The 23222-nt window shown below is 43.5% G+C and overlaps 1 protein-coding gene across 3 annotated transcripts in view; it reads right to left on the bottom strand.

The window, feature by feature from the left end:
- RASSF3 (Ras association domain family member 3) overlaps positions 1-23222 on the bottom strand; it is a 101934-nt gene that overhangs the window by 55965 nt on the left and 22747 nt on the right. For 2 of the 3 annotated variants that reach the window (XM_090138344.1, XM_090138347.1), the window contains exon 2: positions 17916-18040. In XM_090138344.1, the coding sequence (XP_089994470.1) occupies positions 17916-18040 (125 nt within the window). Of the gene's footprint in view, positions 1-1697; positions 3688-17915; positions 18041-23222 lie in introns of those variants that run through there. The other variant, XM_090138350.1, reaches the window with a different exon arrangement.

The raw sequence follows: 23222 nt of genomic DNA, 5'->3' as shown, positions 1-23222 counted from the left end.
GGACTGAAATCAAAAAGAGTTCCTACTTACCAACACTTTGAATTTGTAACATTTTTACAGCAAAATATAATTATTCCATGATGTTCATTATGCAAATCATGATTTGTGTAGCAAAAAATGATACAAAGACAAGTTGCAGAGGAAGAAAAACAGTTTGTAACAGAATATCCCTTTAAAATCAAAATAACTAATTCAGAAATCATATGTTTTTAGTTTTTCTAAATTCCAGCTGAGAACAGTGGTAATTTCAAATGATCAAAGCGAAGCAATAAAGTTGAAATAAAACTGACACAGAACATCCACTCAGGCCCATAGTTGCCATAGACCAGTAAACTTTCTGTTTACTCATTTCTCCCATTTGTCTCAAATTAATAGCTCGGCTCTGCTTAGTGCCACTGGCAGCACTGACAATTACGCTTTGATTCATACTTGGTGACTTGCTAATTCAAACAAGGGCACTCCAGCACACAGTGCTGGCTGAAAACAAGCAGGAGCCAGTTCTTCAGCCTCCCCACCCTGCTTTGTGAAGAAATGGGATGGGGCCATGTACTTGCTGTGACAGATACAACTTGAGGCAGTGTTACCTGGAGTCCTTTCCCAGCTCCTCAAATTCATAATTCCACCTGACTCATAAGTACCCTTAGTGCAACTATTTCATCCAAAGTCCTCAAAATGAAGAGGACATCTGGAAACGAAATGTGGCCTGTGGAATCTCTTCCTTGCTCGTGAGTTCGCACACTAGAGACTAGTCCTGGTTAGAGTTTCTTGAACGTTCCTTGAATATTCTGGGAAACTGTCATCTCAAAGAGACTGAATGTCACTGACACAGCTGAGTGGGGCGGCATGGATTTGTATACAATACTATGAGCACAGCCCTCACCAAGGGGCTTTTCTGCTGTTTGAGGACACAGCCATGGGGTCTGACCTCACCACGTGCCAGGAGCACCAAGCTTCACACAGCTCACATTTGTCCCAAACCCACCAGCACCAATGGGAAGGCTCACAATGCCTTTGAGTGGGTTTGGATGGAGGTCAAAATGTAATTCTTGGCCATGCCTGCCTGCACTTTTCTTCCAGGATACTCATATTCCTATTAGGCAGAAATGCCTTCTGGAACAGACACGTTTGCTAGCAATTTTCCTTTCTTCTTCTTTGTTGACTACAAAATGCATGCTTATACAGGCACTTTCTTGTCACAGATGTAAAAAGGTAGATTTTACACCACAGATGATGAAAATGTATGTCATATGTCTGTCATATGTTTACTCAAAGGGTTTCAAAGAACTGTGCAAATATAAGGGAGTGACTCTCCATACTCCTTCCCTTCCCTTCCCTTCCCTTCCCTTCCCTTCCCTTCCCTTCCCTTCCCTTCCCTTCCCTTCCCTTCCCTTCCCTTCCCTTCCCTTCCCTTCCCTTCCCTTCCCTTCCCTTCCCTTCCCTTCCCTTCCCTTCCCTTCCCTTCCCTTCCCTTCCCTTCCCTTCCCTTCCCTTCCCTTCCCTTCCCTTCCCTTCCCTTCCCTTCCCTTCCCTCCCCTCCCCTTCCCTCCCCTTCCCTCCCCTCCCCTCCCCTCCCCTCCCCTCCCCTTCCCTTCCCTTCCCTTCCCTTCCCTTCCCTTCCCTTCCCTTCCCTTCCCTTCCCTTCCCTTCCCTTCCCTTCCCTTCCCTTCCCTTCCCTTCCCTTCCCTTCCCTTCCCTTCCCTTCCCTTCCCTTCCCTTCCCTTCCCTTCCCAGGCCATATTTCTGTGGCACAGACAGACCAGGAGGTGTGCCAGTACCAGTGTGAGCTCAGAGCTGATAGCCACGTTACTGCATCTGGCAATCTGTTCCCTGTGGCAATGGCCTTTCTAGCTCATACCATAGCCAACCCCAGCAGTGTCAGGTCAAAAGTCTGGCAGCATTAGATGTAGTCCAATAGCTCCAGCTCAATAAAGAGGTGAACAATTCAGCCCCACTGGCAGAGTCCCACTGGTGTGAGCAGTCACAGGCAAGTATAAGTAAAGGTTGACATAAAGGAAGCTTGGAGGCCTGGGAGCGCTGTCATCTAATTCCCTGTAAGCACCCCTGCCTTGCCAGGGTAAGCAGTAGAGCTGCTGTATGAGAAAATATAATCTGAGGAAACATTCTGTTATAAAGTGTACAGACATTCCCCAATTTTTATTTTCATCCTAATTGCTAACAGTACGTAAAAGTACTTGGGGCAGTAAAATTAACTAGGAACTTCTGTTTTAAGTATAGAAACCACAACTGTGGAAGCTCAGCATGCTTGTGAATACCACGAAAATGTGAGCCCTAATGCACTGTAGCTGCAATCTGATTCCAAGCATCTGTCCTCTAATGGGTAAATCCGTGGGGGAAGGGGCCTTCTGATCAGGGAGTCAAGTCCACATTCTCATTTCCTAGACAAAGAAGTTCTCTTGTCATCTTCTAAGAGATGTCATTTTGCTCTTTTAGTAGCAAGCTTGATTGCAACAGGTAGTAGAAACCCTCTAGAAACTGCCCCTCCAAACTGAGGACTTCCTAGTAGAAAAACTGCTAATGCAGAGTAATTAATGTTTTTTCCCCCTTACTTCTGCAATGATGCACACAATTAACATTTTTCACATTTCCAGTGTGATTGCCTTTGAACAATTTAGCTAAATCTTGCCTTTCACTTTTGGTCCATGTCCCATTGATGCCCCGTCCCTGGAGGTGTTCAAGGCCAGGTTGGATGGGGCACTGGGCAGCCTGGTCTAATATTAAATGTGAAGGTTGGTGGCCCTGCCTGTGGCGGTGGGGGTTGGAACTTCATGATCCTTGAGGTCCCTTCCAATCCAATCACATTCTGTGATTCTGTGATTCACCAGCCTACAAGCTTCCCAGTTCTCACCATTGCTGTCATGTTCTTCCTCTGCCAGTGCAGAAGACAGGAGGGCAGGAGCCCAAAGAAAACAGATTAGACAAAGAGGCAAACTGGCCAAAGTAGAAAACAGACAAATGAACAAAGGTAGCAGTTTGAAATAAGAATCATGTTTTCTTACCCAGAATTTCTGAAATTTTCAGAACAGAGGGTCAGATGGATTTCTGGGTGCAAAAAGAGCACATGCCTAGGAAAGATGGGATGTATGTTTCTAATTTTGAAGGAAGGTTTAGAGAAAAAAAATATATACTGAAAAATGTTTAAAGGAAACTTGAGGAAAAAGTACAGCAGATGAAAGGGCAGCTAAAGAAAGCATATGCATCAAGGCTGAGAAAAAAGGAAAATATGGTGCTTCATTTTTTCTTTCAAAACCGTGGAATGATGTACTCAGCATCTTGAATCCATAATTCACCCGATGTAAAGTCAGCCTCCTGTCTTCATACACAGTGGGAAGGAAGGGGGTGGGGGAAGTGGGTGTCCTACACCCCGAGAAGCCCAGCCTGTACGCTGGGGAGAGGCTTTGTGCAGCACCTGCTCTCCTCTCCCCACGTCGTAACATGGAGCAGCAGCGCAGGCAGGGAGAAAAGTATATATACATATATGACCAGAAGAAAGAAACTGCATTTGTAGGAGCAGCTTCCCAGCCCAAGGGAAAGAAGATCTTTATGCATTTGCCTGCTGCTGCGTCTGGTTGGGCTGTGGGTGAAGAGGTCAGGGCCCGAGCCCTGTGCTGATGTGGGATACGTGGGCATGCTTGCTGTTATCTTTTCCATTAACAGAAAACAGCAATGCTGTAAAAAAAAAAAAAAAAAAACACTAAGGGGACATATTTTGGCCTCAAAGACAAGCACTCCTCAGCTAGGCAATACCTCCTTCACGACTGCCTGTAGCCCTGCAGCCCCGTGTACAGGACCTGGCCCAGGCCCTCACTGCTCCTCTGGTCTCCAGCACTGGTTGGACACGGGTCAGTACCAAGGTCACAAAGGCAGCCATAAATCTGGCATATGATACGCTTCTGTCTTGTTGTTGATAGATAGCCTTTTATATACAGCATGAATAAGATGACACAGAATTTATAGAAGTTGTACCTACACTATCAAATAATTCAACTTCCCCGTCCTGTCCCAGGGTTGGGTGCTTTGACAGTCTGTTTTACGCCTCAGTTCATTGTTGGGACCTCTTTTACAGCGAATCCATGCATTCCCTTCAAAACAAACCAGACGTGCTCAGGGGTCATAAGCTCCAGAAACCACCCCGAGGTGGCAGTGGGACACCTCTCCAGGGAGCACTGCCTGCAGCCATCACATCTGGTGTCTGGAGGGACATGTGTGTGGAGACACAGCCTGCCCTCAGGGGGGACAGTGCTGAGAAATGGGGACCAGAGCTGCTGTGCCGCTCCTGGTTGGAGGCCAGGGTCACTGCCTGTCTCCAGCATAGTCATGGCTGGCTCAGAGGCTGTGCTTAGCTACGAGGCTATGCTACAGCTACTTGTTACTTAGCTTTAAAAGCAAACTAATTAATTGTTACAGTCATTGCGAACATTTATATTGTTAAACTTGCTTTCCAAAATCAGAAAAGAAACACATTATTCTTACAAAATAAATTTCTCATTCATGAATTGCAGACAACTGTTCCTCACTGTGATTTGAAAAGGAAGGCTTCCAAATTTCGATGCTGTTATCATTTGGATGGAGAGGAATGGAGGATGAACATGTAAAAACAGGATTTACAGTGCAGTGCTTTCAATGTGAAATGTTGCCAGCTGCGGGCTGTGACAAATTCTAGAGCGATCCTACAGAACCAGTGGCTGGTATTTTCCCACCGCAGCGATGTCCAAACATGGAGGTCATGGGCACAGATTGATTTTTTAAGGATGTAGAGAGCTGTAAACTCTGAGCTCCTGGAAAGCGATATAAAATCTCAGTGGTAAAGGAGATGAACTCAGAAGCAAACTCGTAACCGTTATCCTATCCTTTTTCTTCCAGCATGGTCAGAGGTTTGGGACACGAGCATTGCGGACACACCACTGTCAGGAGTGAGGAGGCTGTGGGTGAGACACACGAACCAGGGCTTTGCTGGGGAGCGGGTCAGAGCTCAGCACCGCCTATGCAGAGTGACCCCTATTTTACAGAAACCCTTACCAAATCCCAGAATCACACCAGTTGGAAGGGATCTCTGGGGATCATCGAGTCCAACCTCCTGCCTTATCTTCAAGGCAGAGCTGGGGGAGGAGGCAGCGGAGGTGCAGCAGATGTGTCCATCCCGTGCTGTTTGCAGCCTCTGACTCCAGCACTCGGCACAGAGCATATGCTGCACTCTCCACTTGAAAGCCAGCTTGAAACGGAGCAGCACTGTGCACGGTGCCATAAAGAGGCAGGCATGGAGCTCCATGCTGACTGGCTGTTTACCCTTGTTGTCCTACCACAGCACATAAGTTATAATCAGAGGAAGGAAACTCCTCGGAGATCTGAAGGCTTTAATTGTTTCAGAGTGCAGATGGTTTGAATTACAGTAAATCAACACAGCTCAAGGTCAATTCATAGTTCAGCAACGGCTGCTTCAACAAGTGAGCTTAGTTTGCTGGCACTTCTTCTGGGGAAGCTTTAGCTGCTTTGCTACTTATTTTACTGACATTTCTAGGCTTAAGAAGCACTGCAACAGGTGAAACCATTGGGGTGTATGTTGCCACAGACATTTCCTCTATGCCTTACACTGGGCAATTTTTAGAGCAGCTAAATATAGCTGTTTTCCATCAACATTTGAACACTTTGTTTCTACATGTTTTCTTTTCTGCTACTGACATAGAAATGCTCTGTACAGGCTCTTGGAGACTTCACCCACAACTCTGGTTTTCTTTGCCACGCCAAGAGCTGCCCCATAGTCACACCAGTGGGAAAGGAGATGAGGGTTGGGCACCAGCAGCTATTCCTGCCCTTGGCTGTCCATCCATTCTGCCCCTTCCCAGGGTGTCCTAGTCCCTGCAAAGACAGCTCAGCTGTTGATGAAGCAGCTGCTGAACAGCCTCAATTTAGGGCATAGATTGCTAGGATAAACTGGAACCAATTTTGCTGTGTTTTTTTGGTTTTTTTTTTTCATAGCACCAGTCTGAAATCTGCCCCAGCAGAGCAGCTGCTTCATTCACTGAGCCATCCCATGAGATGAAATGGAGCTCCTCAAGAGGATAGCAAATTGTGGGGTATTGACACTGCTCAGTGACACCAGTGCAGGGAGGTTCCAGTCAGGAACTGGAAACCACACTGCAGGGGAGAAGCACAAAGTGCTTTGCAGCACAAAGCACTACCCAAGGGAGCCAGGATCACTGCCTGCTGCCATGTGCCACCTGGACTGCAGATCTGCTTGAGCAGTAAAGGCAATCTCACCAACACCAACTGTTAAAACCCCCATGTCCTCCACCTGCACTCGGTGCCTTCAGTGCCTGGTCCGGAGAGAAGCCAGCCACACATGATCACAGAGGCTATGCCTTTGCAGCTCAGGGCTGTGGGTTGATCTACAGCCCATGTGCACAGTGAACTTAATACTGAGGTTGCTCCTCTCCTCATTTGATGTGGCCAAGTTAGCGAGTCACGGGATAACTGAAGAATGGGTTGTACCACAAGGACAGAAAGCGATCAGTGAGCAAGCAGTCTGTTCACAAACTTCAAAAGAAGTCAGAAACATCACTTATATGTAACACCTTGACAGAATAACACTAGAGAGCACACACTCTTTGCTGCATGCATGCTGCATCCACTTTCTTGTTTGGAGTGAGTTTTATTGAAAACGATCTGTTTCAAAGACTTGCTTTTAAATTAACTCAGGAAAACTCTGCAAAACCTTTTATAAGAGGCTTATGGCAGTGAGGGTTTGAAATGAGGAGGCACCCCTGCACTGAGAGCCTTCCCCTGGAATTTCAGGTCCACATCCTGGAAGTAATCTCCTGCCACAGATCCCACACTGCTCACAGGGCAGCAGTCCTTGTCATTGCAGCCCTAACATCTGCATCAGCATCTGCTTTTTGGGGAGGCCCTGTCGCTCCACGCATTGCTGCTGGCAGAAGTTTGCCTGCTGTGGCTCAGCCAGCTGACAGCATCCGCAGCTGCCCTGCAGACACTGCAGGGAATGCAGCAGCCGCTGCCCCCAGCATCCTGCCAGCAGGTCAGCCACAGACAGGACTTTCACATCAGCGTATTTTCCAAAAGACCACAGGCAAGAGTGCTTACAAAGAAAGGGTTGTTCTTGGAGACAAGCAACTTCCTAAAGAATCCATTTCCTCATTAAAACACCAGAAAGGTGGAAGGTTTCCCTAAAGCTGGCACTGAGGGCGTAGCTGTGACATGAAGATAATTACTGGAAGTAACAGGCGAAACTGCCAAATCTGACTGCAGCAGAACTGCCAGAACATTTTTCCTTCTTAATTGCAGCCAAAACCCACAGGTGACTTAAAAGAAATGAAAAGTGTGAGGAAGAGTGTGGAATGACCAGGAAATACTGCTCCAAATGCATAAGCACTTTGCTTTAGCACAATCTAAAGGACTCATCTATGAAATGCTGCCTCAGCCCTTGGTATTAGGGACAATTGCCAACTAATGTTAGTTAGGGTGGCCTGGGGATGGGTGGGATCGAGACAGGCACATTCCCCTTGCCTCAGAGGCCCCATCTCTGCTGACCTCTCTGTCTGGCTCAGGATGCAGGGCAGCTCCTGTTCCCAATGTCAGGAGTGCTGCAGGGCACACAGTGCTGAGTCTCCAGCAGGCAACCGCAGTCTACAGAAGGCTTAAAAGTGTGAGCTGATGAAAAAAAAAAAAAGAAGGACAGTTCATAAATATTTACAAACTGTTTTTGAAACTCAATCTGATGTAGCTAAACTCTGCTCTCGTCAACTCTGTTGGACCCCACATCTCATTTTTCACTGTCTTCTACAATGCAATGATTCTCACCCCCAAGAGCAGGGTTGCCCTGGGAGATCCAGTCTCTGTCATAGGAGATGGGCAGAAGAGGGAAAAGTCCAGGCTGCTTTTGTGTGCATCCCTTTTGCTTTTCTGTTTCTCTCTTACTTTCTCCTCAGGCAAAGATCTCTGTTCTTCTGTCCCAGCACCCAGGGCAGCTCTTTCTGCCAGAATTCGAGAAGGCTGGAGTGCAGGGGTTGGGGCAGGCTGCGATGAAGAGCAGGAGGAAGAGGAGGCCCAGCCTGTTTCAGAAGAGGGAAAAAAGAAGTGCGCACCTACCGCCACAAAGTTAGGATCTACCTAACAAATAATGCTAGGGACACTTCTCGGACAGACAGTAGATACCTGGTTATAGCTGGAAACAGGGGTTCTAGGTATTTCCAAAATTTGTTTCTCATATTTGTTCAGCCCAAGAAATTGTTCCACTCCCTAGGTTTATCTGCTAATTGTGGGAGAAAATATAAAGAACTCAGTAATATCATAACTCACAAATGCAGCTGCTAGAGATCTTACTCCTCTCCCTTTCTTGTGCTGAGTTACTTTCCAGCTTATCATATCTTCATCCTTTCATTCCTTCCCCAGATTACAGATTCTTGGACAAACTCAGGAATATGCCATTACGAATCACTCAGCAGTACTTGATTTCAGAAGTATGGGTAAAGCAGAAACAAATTCAGAAACAATCAAGCTCTCGGAATAGAACTCTGCTTGCCACTGACACACAGGCGTGCCACACACTGCATTTATTTGCCCACAGTATTTCGCAACAAAGAGTTAGTTCTCTGTGTGATTAGGAGCAGCAGATAGGCAAGGAACATTAATCACAACATCACCATTTCCAAAAACGTTTTCTATTTCTGACTCCCCAGACTGAGATATTTTTGAGGTAGAGTGAAATACCAGGTTTGCATACCATGAGCACCTCCCTCCTCTTGGAATAAGGAAGAAAAGAAAGCTGGAGGCGAGAGACTAAAAATTAAATCAGCACATCTGAAAACTGAGACCAAATTGACTTGCTGAAGGCCATATCTAATCAGTCATTAGTAGAGCAACGACTGCAAATCTGGTTTCCTCGGTCCCAGTTTCATGCTCTAATTCCTACCTCCAACAAATTGCTTTATAATAATCATAAGACCTTGCTGATTAGTCATATATGCAGATAAAGAAATCTCTCCAAGGTTATTTGAAGGAAAATACTTGTTATGATGGCAAGAGGAAGGTTGCAGGGAGAGAATTGTGCAAACGGAAAATGCAGAGCGTGTACTCAGAGAAACATTCCTCTAAATATAAATTCAGGAGCGATGGGAGATGTAACAGCAGTGGTCAGCTTTACTACAGGCCAGTCTTCCCTGAAGAAAAATGTTGTAATATTGTCTGATAAGGTTGCAGTGATACAAAAGTTCAGGGAAATCAAGACGGTGTAATTTTATCCTGAAGTCAGTTAGGTGAGATCAGCCTTAGACAGGATGCTGATCTCATCCTGCTGCCTCATGGTAACTATCACCACTGCTTTGTTCTCATTCAGGATTGTAAAGCAAAATAATCAATGACTGTACTTATCTTGCTGTAAACAAACGCAGTCAGAGAAGACAAAACCTGAAAAGAGACTGACCATGGTTACACACACACCTGTAAGCAATGGCAGAGAATGAGGCGGAGCAGCACAGGACACAATTTAGTTAAAGCAAATAATTTTATCCGACTATCCAGCTGACTGCAGCACATAGCAGGCAAAATGCTTTAAATAGGGATTTGCTGCTCTCCGTTGGCTGATGGCACTGGTTGTAGTGTATACGCTTCAAGACCTCTTGGGGTCTGATGATGAAAGTTTTCATCACAAAGGTAAAGGACAGATACAATTTTGTCCTTTTTTGTTGCTGGAATATCCACACAGGGCAGGCAAACTGCTGGGCAGTTTCTCAGGGCACCTCTGCCTTGCAAGTAGTATGGCTGCAGCATCACCTGCACCAGGTGCTGATCTGAAACCCACAGAGAGGCCTTCTGATCAAGAACTGGGTCATGGAGAACGGGAGTGACTTTCAGGAGTAAGATTCAGGATGCTAGGTACCTTTTCAAGGAAAACCAACACCGCTCCACCTTGCAGCTTCCTCCCCCCATAACTTTGGGTTGCTGACCTCCCCACTGACTCCTGACTGTGAAGGTGGTTCAAATCTGAATCAAGACAGGTAGGGAAATGGAAGCAGCTGCAACCCCCAGTCTGGACATGCATAGATGGAACAGTCTTGTAGGCTGTCCTGTGTAAGACCAGCTGAAGACTGCCTGCAAACTGTTTCCAAGACAATACACTTTATTCACCAAGTATGTCAAAGCTCTCATTTTCTTCCTTTTTTCTTCCAAGTAGTATGTGAATTTCTTTTCTTGGCAAGCCAAAACAAGAGTAGAAACAAAAGAAGCATAAATCTGAAGATATCTGAAGGTCATAGCTGAAAGGCAATCAATGCAAAGCGACCCTTGGAACCGAAATCTTATCCAGAATATCCCAGCCATAATATAAAATGTTTATCTTGAATGAAGTGACAATAAAGACTTTATCTCATTTTCAAAAGTATTGTTTTTTGTGAAATAAATATTTGAGGAAATGAAAAACCAAATAACTGATCACCAGCATATGCTTTTTAGAACACATTAGATCTAAAAAGCTAGTAGGAATCTGCATTTTGGAGCACTAGCTCTGTGTTTAGAAGAAACACAACAGTCTTTCAAATCTGGGCAGCTTCTTTTGCATTGCAGTAGACTATCTGGTCACAGGAACCAGAGGTGCAAGACTGAAAGCTATGCTGCAGGATTGGAGGCTTAGGTTAAATAGGTTGAGCAGGTTTAATAAAAACAGTGAAGGAGAGATGACAAACTGATTACTGCTTGACGTCCCCCACAGTTATGTCATGAACCCAGTATGTTTTCACTCCAGGAAAGCCAGCCACTCCTTTATGGTTTGGATAGGAACAGAAGGACTGTTCCCCACTAGTTTAGTATGATCATTTTACTGTCATTGCCTTTAAATGACATAGTAACTGGTCACAGTTTCTCCTTCCCAGTATATACACTGAAGCACTAACATTACTGCATTACTGAATTTTCACGCATTCATACCCATTATTTGCAGAGTTAACAGGGAATACGTAAGTTCTTATCCACGTTTCCTGTGAGAAAGCACAGATGAGAATGGAGCTTCATTGTACAACATGATTCTTGGAAGGACAGAAACCAGCACTGATAAAATATGCCAAGTTGCAGAGAAACTGAGCTTATGAAGGTGGGCTCCCCTGCTCACAGATTGGTGAGAAGGACACAAGAGGAGAAGGACTCTGGACTCAGACCAAAGGCTGAGAGTCAGCCACCAAGGAAGAGCCCCAAGAGCAGCTCTTAGGCAGTGTTCTCACAAAGAGGAAGCCATGATCAGTGCAGAACAACACTAACCTTATTTTGTTTGATTCCCTGCTCTTGGGGAAGCAAAGCTTTACATTCTTTTAAGATAAACAGGACTGCATCAGAACAACATAGGCTCTATTCTCTACCTGTTTTTCTGACAGCTATCTGTGGGGCTGCTGGTTGGCAAACCACTTGGATCAAAGACTGGGAACAAATATTTTCATACCTTTATCCAGCAACGTTATCACTGAAAATAATCAAAAACCACTCCCCACCTTCCTTCCCCACCAGGGAAGGTTTTGCATCATGCCTTTCCTGCACTGAGTCAAAAGGCAGCAGTAATCTCTGTAAATTTCCAACAGCAACTAACACCATGAGTCAACAAAAGAAGCCTGATACTGTTAAAAAAGGAGAGAGAGAGAGAATGAAGCTTCAAAAATATTTACACCAATTCACTCCAAGATCCTAACAGTTTTGACTTTTTCTTTTAATCAGCCTTGCTGCCATCTTGTTGTTTGCTTAGGGCAGACCCACATGGGGTGAATTAAGCAGTCTGCAATCATTATTCCAGCCCAGCTTCCTTCCTGAACTCTCAAATGTGAAATAAAATGAGCCTGGTGAATAAGCACAATAAAATGTGTGTGATACGAAATATTTCTTTGAACCCTGTTTGGAAAACTATCACCCCTGTGGATTAATAGATTAAGACAGCTCTGACATGACTGCTGTGCTACTGATAACTTCACTTTGGTTGAGGTATATGAATATATATCCATGTATTTTTATGGACGTGAAGTAAATAATCAGGCAGCTTGTGAAGGGAGGGGTGAAAGTGACTGCCATCCTATCTACGGTTGACTTCCAGGAGAAGTTTAGCTGTTTGTCTGTCATCTATTTCACAAGGATGTTCAAGAAAAAATCAATGTAGGCCTCTGCAGAGGGACAGAGACCCATGGGAGCTGCCATCAGCTCCCACATTCACAACTTCCCCTTCCAGCATTCATTTTCTCTCATTCCTCAAGTTTTGACGGTTGAACAAGGCACTGTCATGGATAGTGCTTTATCACCAAGCAAATGGGCATCTCACACAAACCATCACACTCACTGATGAGACCCCTGTTTGAGCCAGCTCTTCTCCAGGCTGAACAATCCAGGCTTTCTCAGCCTCTCCTCATAGGAGGATCATTGTGGTGTCCCTTTGTCAGACTCTCTCCAATACATCCATGTCTCTCTTATACTGGAAGCCCAGAACTGGATGCAGCACTCCAAGTACAGCCTCGTCACTGCTGAACAGAGATGAAGGATCACCTCTCTTGACCTGCTAGCTATACCTTGCCTAATGCAGCCCAGAACACCATCAACCTTCTTAAAGGTAAGGGCATGTTGCTGGCTTATGTTCAACTTGGTATTCACCAGGACTATTAAGTCCTTTCCTGCAGAGCTGTTTTCCATCTGGGTGTCCTCAGCATGTACTGGTGCCTCGGGCTGTTCCTCTCCAGGTGTAGAACTTAGCTATTCTTGTTGCACTCCATGAGATTCTTGTTGGCCTCTGTCTCCATGCAAAGAAGATGGAGCCAGGCTTCTGTTAGTGGTGCACAGTGCCAGGACAAAGGGCAATAGGCACAACTTGAAGCACGGGAGGTTCCCTCTGAACCTCAGGAAACATTTCTTTACTGTGCTGGTGGCAGAGCACTGGCACAGGCTGCCCAGAGGCTGTGGGATCTCCTCCTCAGAGATCTTCAGGAGCTGCTTGGATGTGGGCCTGGGCACCCTGCTCTGGTGGCTCTGCTGGGCAGGGGTTGAAGCAAAGGCCCTCCAGGGGTTCCTCCCTGCCTCAGTCATTCTGTGATTCTGTGACAACAGCAAAATACCTCTCTTTAAGCACGCACATTTCAATGCAAGCAGCCAAAAACCGCTTGCCTACACATGCCCCATAAAAAACACTGGTGATCACTGGCCCGATCTGCATGTTGAATAACTATCCAAAAGATAACAAAAAGAATGTACTCAGATTTCCTTGCTGCAAGCCATCATTGGCACAACTCACAGCACCCTCACCTGATACCAGCTCCCCCTGCTTGCTCAGGCAGAACCTGGCCACCCCTGGTGCTGGTGTGCATCTATGTCACTTTGTATTGTCTACATAACACATAAAACAATGTCTCACAAGATTGGTTCTCCTGCAGCTTTTTCTCCAGCAACATTAGGCGATGGCGTTTGAATTGAATATCAGCAAACCACTCGAACACATGGGACGTGCAAGCCTATATTACTTCTATTAAATCTGTAACGTGATCATCTGTGCTCTGCAGAGCCTGCTGAGGTCCTGTGAAGATATTAATAGCTTTGGACAAGGAAGAAGACTGCTGCAATAAAAACATGCAGTCAGTATTTTACAACATGTATGTGGCACAACGCTGACAGCACAAACTGGAAATGGTTGTGGAAGATGTTTGTGGTAAGAACAATGTGTATTTAAAATACATGCTGAAGGAATAACATTGATCTTATAACAATAGCTGACAATATTTCAAGCTGAAGGTGGCATTACTGGAGAAGCACTGTGTGTTGTTTCCTGAGGAGCTCATACAAATCTCTTGAATATAACACCATAAAACTGCAAAAATGAGATATTCACTTGCAATATTCCTCTGGTCTAAGAGCAGTTTTTGCCTGTAATTTGAAGCCTTGTCTGCTTCTTTTTATGCAGCCAGAAAGTCAGTGGTTTGAATGGAGTTGATTAATAAACAACCAAGAATTGATCTCTGGATTTCAGCTGTGTGTCCACTGAACAGAGAACTTGCTACCTCTCTGTCTGAAAGGTCAGACCTGGGTATTATTACTCAAGGACTTTAAATGGAATTTGAGGAGAAAAAAAATGTTTCTTCTGTGGGCTGTAAATTCCCATAAAGTGCCATCAGGCTGAATCCTGCCCTGTTAGACATCTGAATTCCCATAATATGTCACTTAGTGCTATGATGATGCAGGTATGTCCACTCACTGTGCGCCCCATCCAACCTTTACTGTTGGGCTTCAAGCAAATCCAAGTGGGGCTGGAATTGTGCATAGATGTCCAAGCTTTCTGAGTGCCTGGAGAGCTAGGTAAAGCAGAGCTGCCTGAACTGTCAGGCATCTGGAATCCTAGGCAACTACACAAAAAAAGTCTCAAATTCTGCCAAAATAAAAATACCACATGGGAGAAGAAGTTATCTCCAAGAAACCTGAAGTCACGGTAATTCCAGCAAGATATCCCTTTCTGGCAAGGGATGGAAAACCTCCAACCCACAGACTGGAAAGAGATGGTCAGAATAACTTGTCTATACACAATAACGTGCTTTCTGCTGCTTTTTTTTTTTTTTTTTCAGATAAGTTCTTCAGGAGATGGGTAGGGGGGCAGCTGCGGGTAGTAAGAGCTGTTCTGGCAGCAGAAGGAGCATAGAGCTGCCGGCAGAGCCCGGGGCTGGGAGCAGCTGTGGGCAGAGGGGCTGTGCTGTACTCTGCTCCCTGCCCTCTGCTGGAGAACAGTGATGGTGGGAGAAGGAAAACTCGCTGGGTTTTAATGCCTTCTGTGTGCAGTATTAAAACTGTCATCAAAAGATATAAAGCCAGCAGCGTCTGCAAAAATGGGGCATTTCCTGCAGGAATAGATACTTTAAAAACAAACAAACAAACAAACAAACAAACAAATAAAAAAACCCACCTTTTTTAATTTAAGAAAAATACTCTCTGCTTAAATGCAACTGTCGCCTTTCTCCTAATTGAAGTATTTAACAACTGTCTTAGTTATCCTTGACCTAAGAGTTTATGCAGCCTGCTCTGGAACACCTGGTGGATAAATGCTCCAGAGGATAACTGCTGCATTCTCATCATACCTACTCTAGAGACTATTAAAGAAGTCCAAATATCTGATATAATAAATTAGACTTCTTAAAATGTTGCCATTTATGTTTTACATACACATATACATTATCATTTAAGTCTGCACTGCACAAAGTCATACTAGCAATATTCACACTGTGAAGGAAGGCTGCAGAGAACTTTGCTTTGAAAGTTTGGGACCAATTTCTAGCTTATATACTTTATCATGGCTTTTATTTATGTGAAATGGATTTCTTTAAAAGCAGCCTGAGCAATGCACACAACTGGAACTGAAATCAGCTCCAGGTTTGAAATCAATCCCAGTCACTGGCAAAAATGAAACTATGCTCTGCCTGCCAAAACATTTAGTCTTCCTCTTTTCCTTTCAACTACTACCAAGCATAATCAGGTTTAATAGAGATCTTAAATATACAAGCCATAAAAAACATGCACGCTGTACAGCAAACGAACCACTACCAACAGCGAGTATGGGAGAGCAATCAGAATCTCAATGGTAGCTTTCGTTATTAATCAAGAGCTGAACACATCTGCACAGTGATGTTTTGCTTTGTACTGTCTCTTTTCTTCCCAAAGGGCATATTTTTTTTGAAAAGAGATGTCAAAGAGTCCCACCTCTCTGAGTAGAAAGAACTGAAACTACTTTCAGCTCCAGTTACATTCAGTGGCAGCCTTGGTGCTCACAGAGACCCAGAGTTTTTCATTCTTGCACTCTCCCTTTTCTCCTCACCCATGACCTCTGCTTGCTCCTGGAGGACAGGCAGCTCTCTCACCGCTTTTCCCAAGGGTGCTGTTGTGAGACAACAAAGGGTATTTCTCTCTTTTCTGCTTTAATCTCTATAGGAAATGTCTTTGAGAGGGAACCATTTAAGGCCAGAGAATTAGCTAGACACCATCCCCTTTTCACCTGAGCTGTGTATTTCTTTTATTGGGTAACTGCAGTATCTGTGAAATTGTGAGCTTTGTTTACAAGTATTTAGCCACATAGTTTTACCTATCTCTCCAAACAGCTACATAATTAAATTTCCTAGACCTTTTTATAATGAAATATGTATGTGTGTATACATATATCCACATATAGAAAGAACAGCAAACGTCAGGGCTTTTTTTGCTTATTAGCAAAGTCAAGCAGTTTGTCTATATTCCAGAGATACTGCTATCTGGCCAGTCCCTGGCAAGACTACACAGGTTGTTAGTAAGGCATTCCTCTCCATAAATTCCACAGAGTTCCAGCAGTTCTTTGTAACCCCATCACAGTTTCAGTGGATGCTCACTGTATGGCTGAGATATCCCCAAATACATGCATGCTCTTTGCAGATAATGCATTTTGCTAACATAGTGTGATGCAAAATCAACTGGTTTTGCATACCATGTGATTTTCAAAGTCATAATGCAGACAAAGCAAAAGCAGGCTTCACTGGAGCACTTATCAGTGTGCTTCTCACTGAGGACTGTTCTGTGACAAACATCTTACGCCTACGTTAACAAATCCTGTGGTGCAATAGGAGCAACTCTGTAAAGCAAAGCAATTTGGTACGGTGCTGAGAACCTAGAGTCATCAATGTAAAGACTTCAGTGGTTTTATTTAAGACAATCTCAGTCTTGTTCCTGTGGGCCGAATGGCCATCATTGGCTGGAGCACATCAGAGTGCCCCTTTGCAGAGACTTCAGCAGTTTAACTTCAACCTGAAAATGAACTGAGTTTGTGTACTCTGAGACCACCTGCTGATACAAACCAAAACAAGGTTAAGTGAGGACAACTGGAAGACTTGCTTCCAAAGCATGCTCCAAGTCTAATTAAAACCCTACAGACTACACTCCATCCACAGAATGCCAGAATAATTTTGCAAAGCAAACAGATTTAGCCTTTTTCCCAGATAAAGTTCTGTGCTGGTCTGCTGCATGCTTGGCAAGCTTAGCAAGGGCATGGAGATATTTTGATACACTCTCAGAAGTTTCAACTAGTTGGCATGAAAGTCCAATGGCTTAACACCTGATTAAGTGTGGGTGGACTTTTATGGATGACAAAAGGTAAATTATCTGGAAATGGATAAAGGCAAGAGCTAATTAGCACAATGCAACTTCTACCAGAGCACTAACGGTATGTATGGTTCTTTATCACTGCGTGAAGCTCCTTCATGGAGGATCCCTACCTTCCTGCAGTCATGTGCTGCTTTGATGCTTCCACTGAGGAAGGAGGGGCAGGGAGAAGGCGCTGACACTGAGGGTGAAATACAAGGTGAGAAGCAATGTGGTGGTCTAAGTGAGGGGAGTACATTGCAACAAACTGAAGCTGCTGGGGAATTTCAGGAAATGTGAAATTACTGGCAGAGGCATGATAAAACTACACCAAACCCAGTCAAAACCAGAAGCATCATTTAGTGGTCACAAACGGCCAAGCCCTTAGCTCCATTCGCAGTCCCACAGCACTCCATTCAGCAGCACACAACACCTGGGTCACCCATCTCACTGCCAGGTGCTCCACGGCACAGCTGACAGCCTAATAGGCAGCCCAGGCTGCAGGTTCTCACCCCAGCACACATCTGTTCTGCTCCAGCCACCTGCCTCGGGCAGCCAAACCTACAGGAGAAATAGCATTTTGTGAGATGATTCTCAGCAAGCTTAGCTGAAAACTGATTGGAGGAGTGGTGACCCAGCTGGCAGCAGTCACACTGCAAAACCATAGCGCTGCTGGCCATGCTTAAGTGTGACAAAACTCCCAAGCAGCCAGGTGAATCAGGCAGACCACGTTTCATTACAGAGCTGACTAGAGACAACAGTAATTACACACACACGAGACCTATTACCTGACCATCGCCGTCAGATCCACGTAAGGTGCCATGTGCAGTGAGGCAGTCCATTAATTTCCCATTCCGCCGGCAGCCCAGGTGCACCAGATCTCGGCAGTGAGCATGGCATGTGTATTTGCAATCTGCAACACGGAGGCAGACAAAAAGAAGAAAAACAGAAGTGTTTAGAAATGAAGTTGCTGCAGGCTGAAGCCCGGAGTGAGGCACATCCTGATTTACCCTGTGGCCTCCAGGAAATGGTGCACTGCCTCGTCTGAACCTCCCCATAAAAATAGGTACGTATCATGAAGATGGAAAATCACTGGAGCAAAGGAGACAGCCCCAACACGGTCCCAGTAATGCATGTCTCTATGTGGATCAGGGCTGTTCTCATGCATTATTGCAAGAAATCTGTGTCATGCATGATAGCTATTTATTAGCTATCGTAATGCAAGCACATGAGGGTCTGCTCTCAGAAAAGACACAACATTTCTGATTTTCAGATACAAGTTTCTACATAAGTACAACCACTATACAACCACTGTTACATAGCTTTATGCATTTCAAATGAGATGCTCTTGAAAATGCACACAGGAATATTGAAAACCAAGTGAGGAGTTTATCTGAAGCCACAGTTAACCTGCTAAATCAGAAAGCTGCCTTCAGGAACAATTCAAAAATGTCACTTGCTGGCTACCAAAATCAACCAGGATGGACACTAGAAATGTAAATTCATAACAGAGGCAAATGGCCCCATCTCTACCAAGAAAGCAGTCAATTTATTCTGCTTCAGCATCACAAAGAGATGAATCACTTTACTGGAATTTGGTTCTGAAGCCTTGTTGCATCTACTGTTATTATAAGTTGGGCAGAGCTCGTTATACCACCTTTGTCTAGCACTGAATGTCACTCTCTATTTTTAGACTCTGTCTTAAATTGTTTATAATTTTGCCAAAGAGGAACTACTTGTCCTTAAAGTTTCCATGCTGGGGAATATCATGCTGTTTGGTTTAGGACATTTTGGTTAAAACAATTCAGCCATTTCCAAGAATGACTGTTGAAGGAAATGCTTTGATTTTCCCAAAATAAACTACTCATGCAAATACATATTTTTTTTTACAAAGCTTTATACCATTCTTGTTTATAGAAAAAGATGAATTCTGGGTGGGATTTTTTTTTTTTTGTTCCCTTGTCAGCCTTTCAAAAATCTGTTTCCCACATTTTTTTTAATAGATTCGCATTACAGCTCTTGAAGGATAAATCATTCTAGGTTCCCAGTTACAATCAATACTCAGCAGCAGTGTTATAGGGCAAGCCAGCAGAGTTTCCTGCTACTCTTGGCTATGGACTGGATCTTTAACATAAGACTCACACTCTTAGGGCATCAGCAAATGGCTTATAGCTAATTATAGGGCAAGAAGGATCCTGTTGGAGCATTACTCAAAATACTGAGAAAAGGCTCTATCCTTAAGTTGACCAATTTCAACCACATATGGTCTAAAAGACCATCATGGTTATACAAATTTCTTGAAAAGCATCACCAGGTTAAAGAAGAGAGATCAAACTAATATCCAAGCTCGGGGCAAGGCAGGCAAAGCTCAGCCATCATGCATGTGTCAGACACTGGACACCAGCTCCTATGTGCCTCTTCTTGGCCAAGGAGGAGGCTACAAGGAACAGGCCACAAATTTGTACAAAACCAGGCTTTGTTAATCCAACAGCTTTCTGCGGTCATGCAAACAAATATACTGAGCATGCACCTATTCTGAACGCTCATTTTCACAAATAATATTAGGAAAAAATCTCCTAGCTAAACAGTGTTCAAAACCAGGATTACTAATTAAGTTAAGAAACATTATCTCTCAATGCTATTTTGTTTGTCATTTATATTCATTTTAATTTGTGAGTCCGTAATGTCATTTGTAAGACAAGCCCATAATTTCCTGCTGGCTGTTATAGGCATAATTGCAAAAAATGTGAAAGCTTCTTCTCTGAAACTCTTGATCATAAACTAGATTTTAATATACTGACTATAAGTTCAATGAGCAAAACAAGAAAAAATACTTTTTTTTTTTTTCCTAGCACGGTAATATTTACAGCCTTCTTTTACTATTTATCTTAGCTTTAAACACATTATTTTACTATGTATTTACTATGTATTTTACTATGCATTCATGGCATACAACATTTCACAAAGGTCCAGGTAGCATCAAGTTAAGAATAATATCCTCCTTTTTTGGTAATCCTTCATTAGAGTATTCTCAAAACTACCATGAGTTCAAAAATCAGCTACTATTCTGAAAATACTGTTTTGATCACCAGATTTTGGGTTGCCATATTATTTCTGCTCAGAAAGAAATTGGAAGCAGGTGTTGCTTTCTGACACAGCCTGAAACGAATGCACTCCTTTGAAGTGAAGTGTACAGGCGTTTTAACTGTGTACAGCTGATAAAAGCACCCACAGACATGTAGAGAAGCTAACAGGTTTATTTTACTAATGCCAAGGCTGTCCTGTATGCTTAAGTTATTCACTAAAGTGACGTATCACTGCATACTGAACACGTGTAATTATCCTGCATCCTTTATAAATGCAAACCGTGTATTTATTAAACATACAAATATTTTTAAAATTGCATTGGCAACTGAGTCATAAGGGAACACCTTATTTATTACTGCATTGCTACTGGAATCATAGAAAAAAAAAATAACAGCAAATTTTAAAATTACACAAAATGAAGACTTCTTATATCCTGCCTTCATAAAGGTGAACTGTAAGACTTGAATGCATACATTTTATGTGATTGGTCCCTACCTGATGTTTGGGTTCTCTTCATCTGACACTTGATTTTGCCTGATAACTTGTAAATAGCTGTTTGCATGAATGGCTGTGCCAGGCTGCACAGCAGGAAGCAAGCAGTGGGGCAGGCAGGCAGCTCAATGGCTGCTCCAGCATGAGCCCAAGTAACTGAGGGTCACTGGGTCAAGCAGAGGCTCAGCAATAAACTCTTTCCCTCCTGCTATGGTCTTCTTCCTTGCCCAGGAACTGTGCATGTGCACACAAGTTCTGTGACGGAGCCCAGACAAATTTAATTTGCAAATGGGTATGCAAATGTATGCCATGTCAGAGTGACACATCAAAAGTTCAAAACTGAATTTATGTTTAGGTTTGTATTACTTATCAGCTGCAATATATTGAAGAAGTCTTTACTAGAAAGCTTGAGGAGGGTGTACAGCTTGGTTCTGCTACTGCATGTGATGGGAAATTAGACAGTAAAATTATCTTTAATTGATAGCCTGTGGCTTTGTTCCCAGCTATCAGAGGAAAGATTACTACTGTGATTGCCCTACAGAAATTATGCTTGTAAAACTTCTTGGAATATTCAAACTACATAAGATGCTTACGGCTTTACTTCTTAATCCGTGTGCAGCCATCAGGTCACGTAAGGAAGGAGAAGAAAGATCAGTATTTCTTCTGCAAGATAGAATTCATTTTATTTCTACAATACTTTGACATCCACATCTCAAGCTTTGGTTTGGACTTAATATACGTTGTGTTCTTTTTGCTGATGCTCAGAAGTCTACGTTCTACTTAGATGACAAAGTTGCCACCATATAAGTTTCTCTAGATCCTGAGGTGGAATGAGAAACCTATTTGGACAAATGCCCTTTGAAAGTGTTGAGTGCCCCCCAGCTTTTTGGGGGCACAGATCTGCTTTAACTCTGTTCATACATCTGGAATTCTCTTTATTTCTGATTATTTCTTTATTTATTATTGTCACTCACCATCAGTCTGAGATTAGAATGAAGTTCATTTTAACCATTTTCCCAATGAATGATGCATGGGTGATTTTTAAGGCATCACAATCATTACTGATGAGACAGGGAATTTCTGACCTCCTTCCAGCCATGCTTTTTCCCAAGCGATCTCTGTGCATGTTCCCCAGTTGTGGAGCTAGGCAAGGCTCAGATCACACTGCAGTACAGAGAAGCCCCAGAGTCCTAACTCCTCTGAAGTCATATCCATCCACAATTACTACTTTTCCACATAAGTTCTTCTAATCTACGGTTTCTCTGCAGACTGCTTTCAACAGATACACGGGCCACAGCCATGGCCACTGGCCACCAGGCCCTATGACATCCCATAGACTGCAATTTTCCCAGGCACTGATAGACCATAAAACTGGCTTGACTAACTCCCTAGGGCAGTGCTCCAAGAGGCCTGCTACTACAAGAACCTCTAGGAAGACAGTGGAACCATCTTGTTGCTGGAATGGCACTAGGGGGCTGAAGAAGACCAGAAGACATATCCCGATGGGCCTTCTCCTTCAAGCAGACAAACAGTGCTGCTGGAAAGCAGACGTTCTCTCTCATCCAATTCCTGCTTCACACCACTGTCACAGCCCACTTAGCAATATTAGGAAGCAAGCACAAATCCAAACAACACAGCAATTTCAAAGTGCTGGTGATAAAACTAGGCTTCAAGATTCAGAATTTAAGCCATTTGTATAATTCTTGCTCCAGTTTTTCTAGAATTCTCATCTTCTACTTTCACACAGCTGTCAAAAACCATCTGGATTACAATCTTCCGTTGGCAAAGAATAAAAACAAACAAACAAGAGCCTCTCATGCACTCATTTATGGGTACTTCTAATATACTCAAACATTTTACTAGTTAAATCTCTAAAATGTTATTTGTTGTAAAACTCTAAAACTGAAGCTAAAAATCAAAGGAATGTGATTGCAGATGGGTAGTTGTAGTAGAAGAGTAAAACCAGGATCTGTTTGTAACTTTGAAGAAGCTGTGTCAATACCAGTCTGTGAGAGTTCATCCTCTGACACACTACTCCTTCTGCTGAATACTGACTTAATGAACAGGATCATTCTGAACAAATCAAGTCATATTGAAAAGCTAAAATGACTATACCAGCAAAATTCTTGATGACATGGGATGTATCGGTAACTAGGAGTAAATCTTATATTATGGCATCCAATACAGACATGATACCTTAAAACATTCTTGGTTTAATTGGCTTCTATGAAGAGAAATATTTACATGTGTATGTATGACACCAAAGTTACTTCCAATGTTTTAATGAATATTGGAAAATAATGGCATTCTTGCAAATTTGTATCTCATACCATCGTTTGATTTACATCTTTCTTACTTTAGATCACAGAAGTAAGACTGGATCCTGAGCAGTAAATCAGCATTTCAAGGCTCCTCTTCAAAACAGGAAATTATTTGAAGATACTTGAAGTTTGGTTCCTATCCTGTACTCTCAGCGAGTCAAAATGGGCACTGTGGAAGTTCTTTTGAAACGTTCA

Source organism: Phasianus colchicus, chromosome 1, assembly GCF_987193195.1.
Source record: "Phasianus colchicus chromosome 1, bPhaCol1.hap1.1, whole genome shotgun sequence".
In the NCBI taxonomy this organism is placed as follows: domain Eukaryota; kingdom Metazoa; phylum Chordata; class Aves; order Galliformes; family Phasianidae; genus Phasianus; species Phasianus colchicus.
This window is presented reverse-complemented; position numbering and strand designations above follow the sequence as displayed.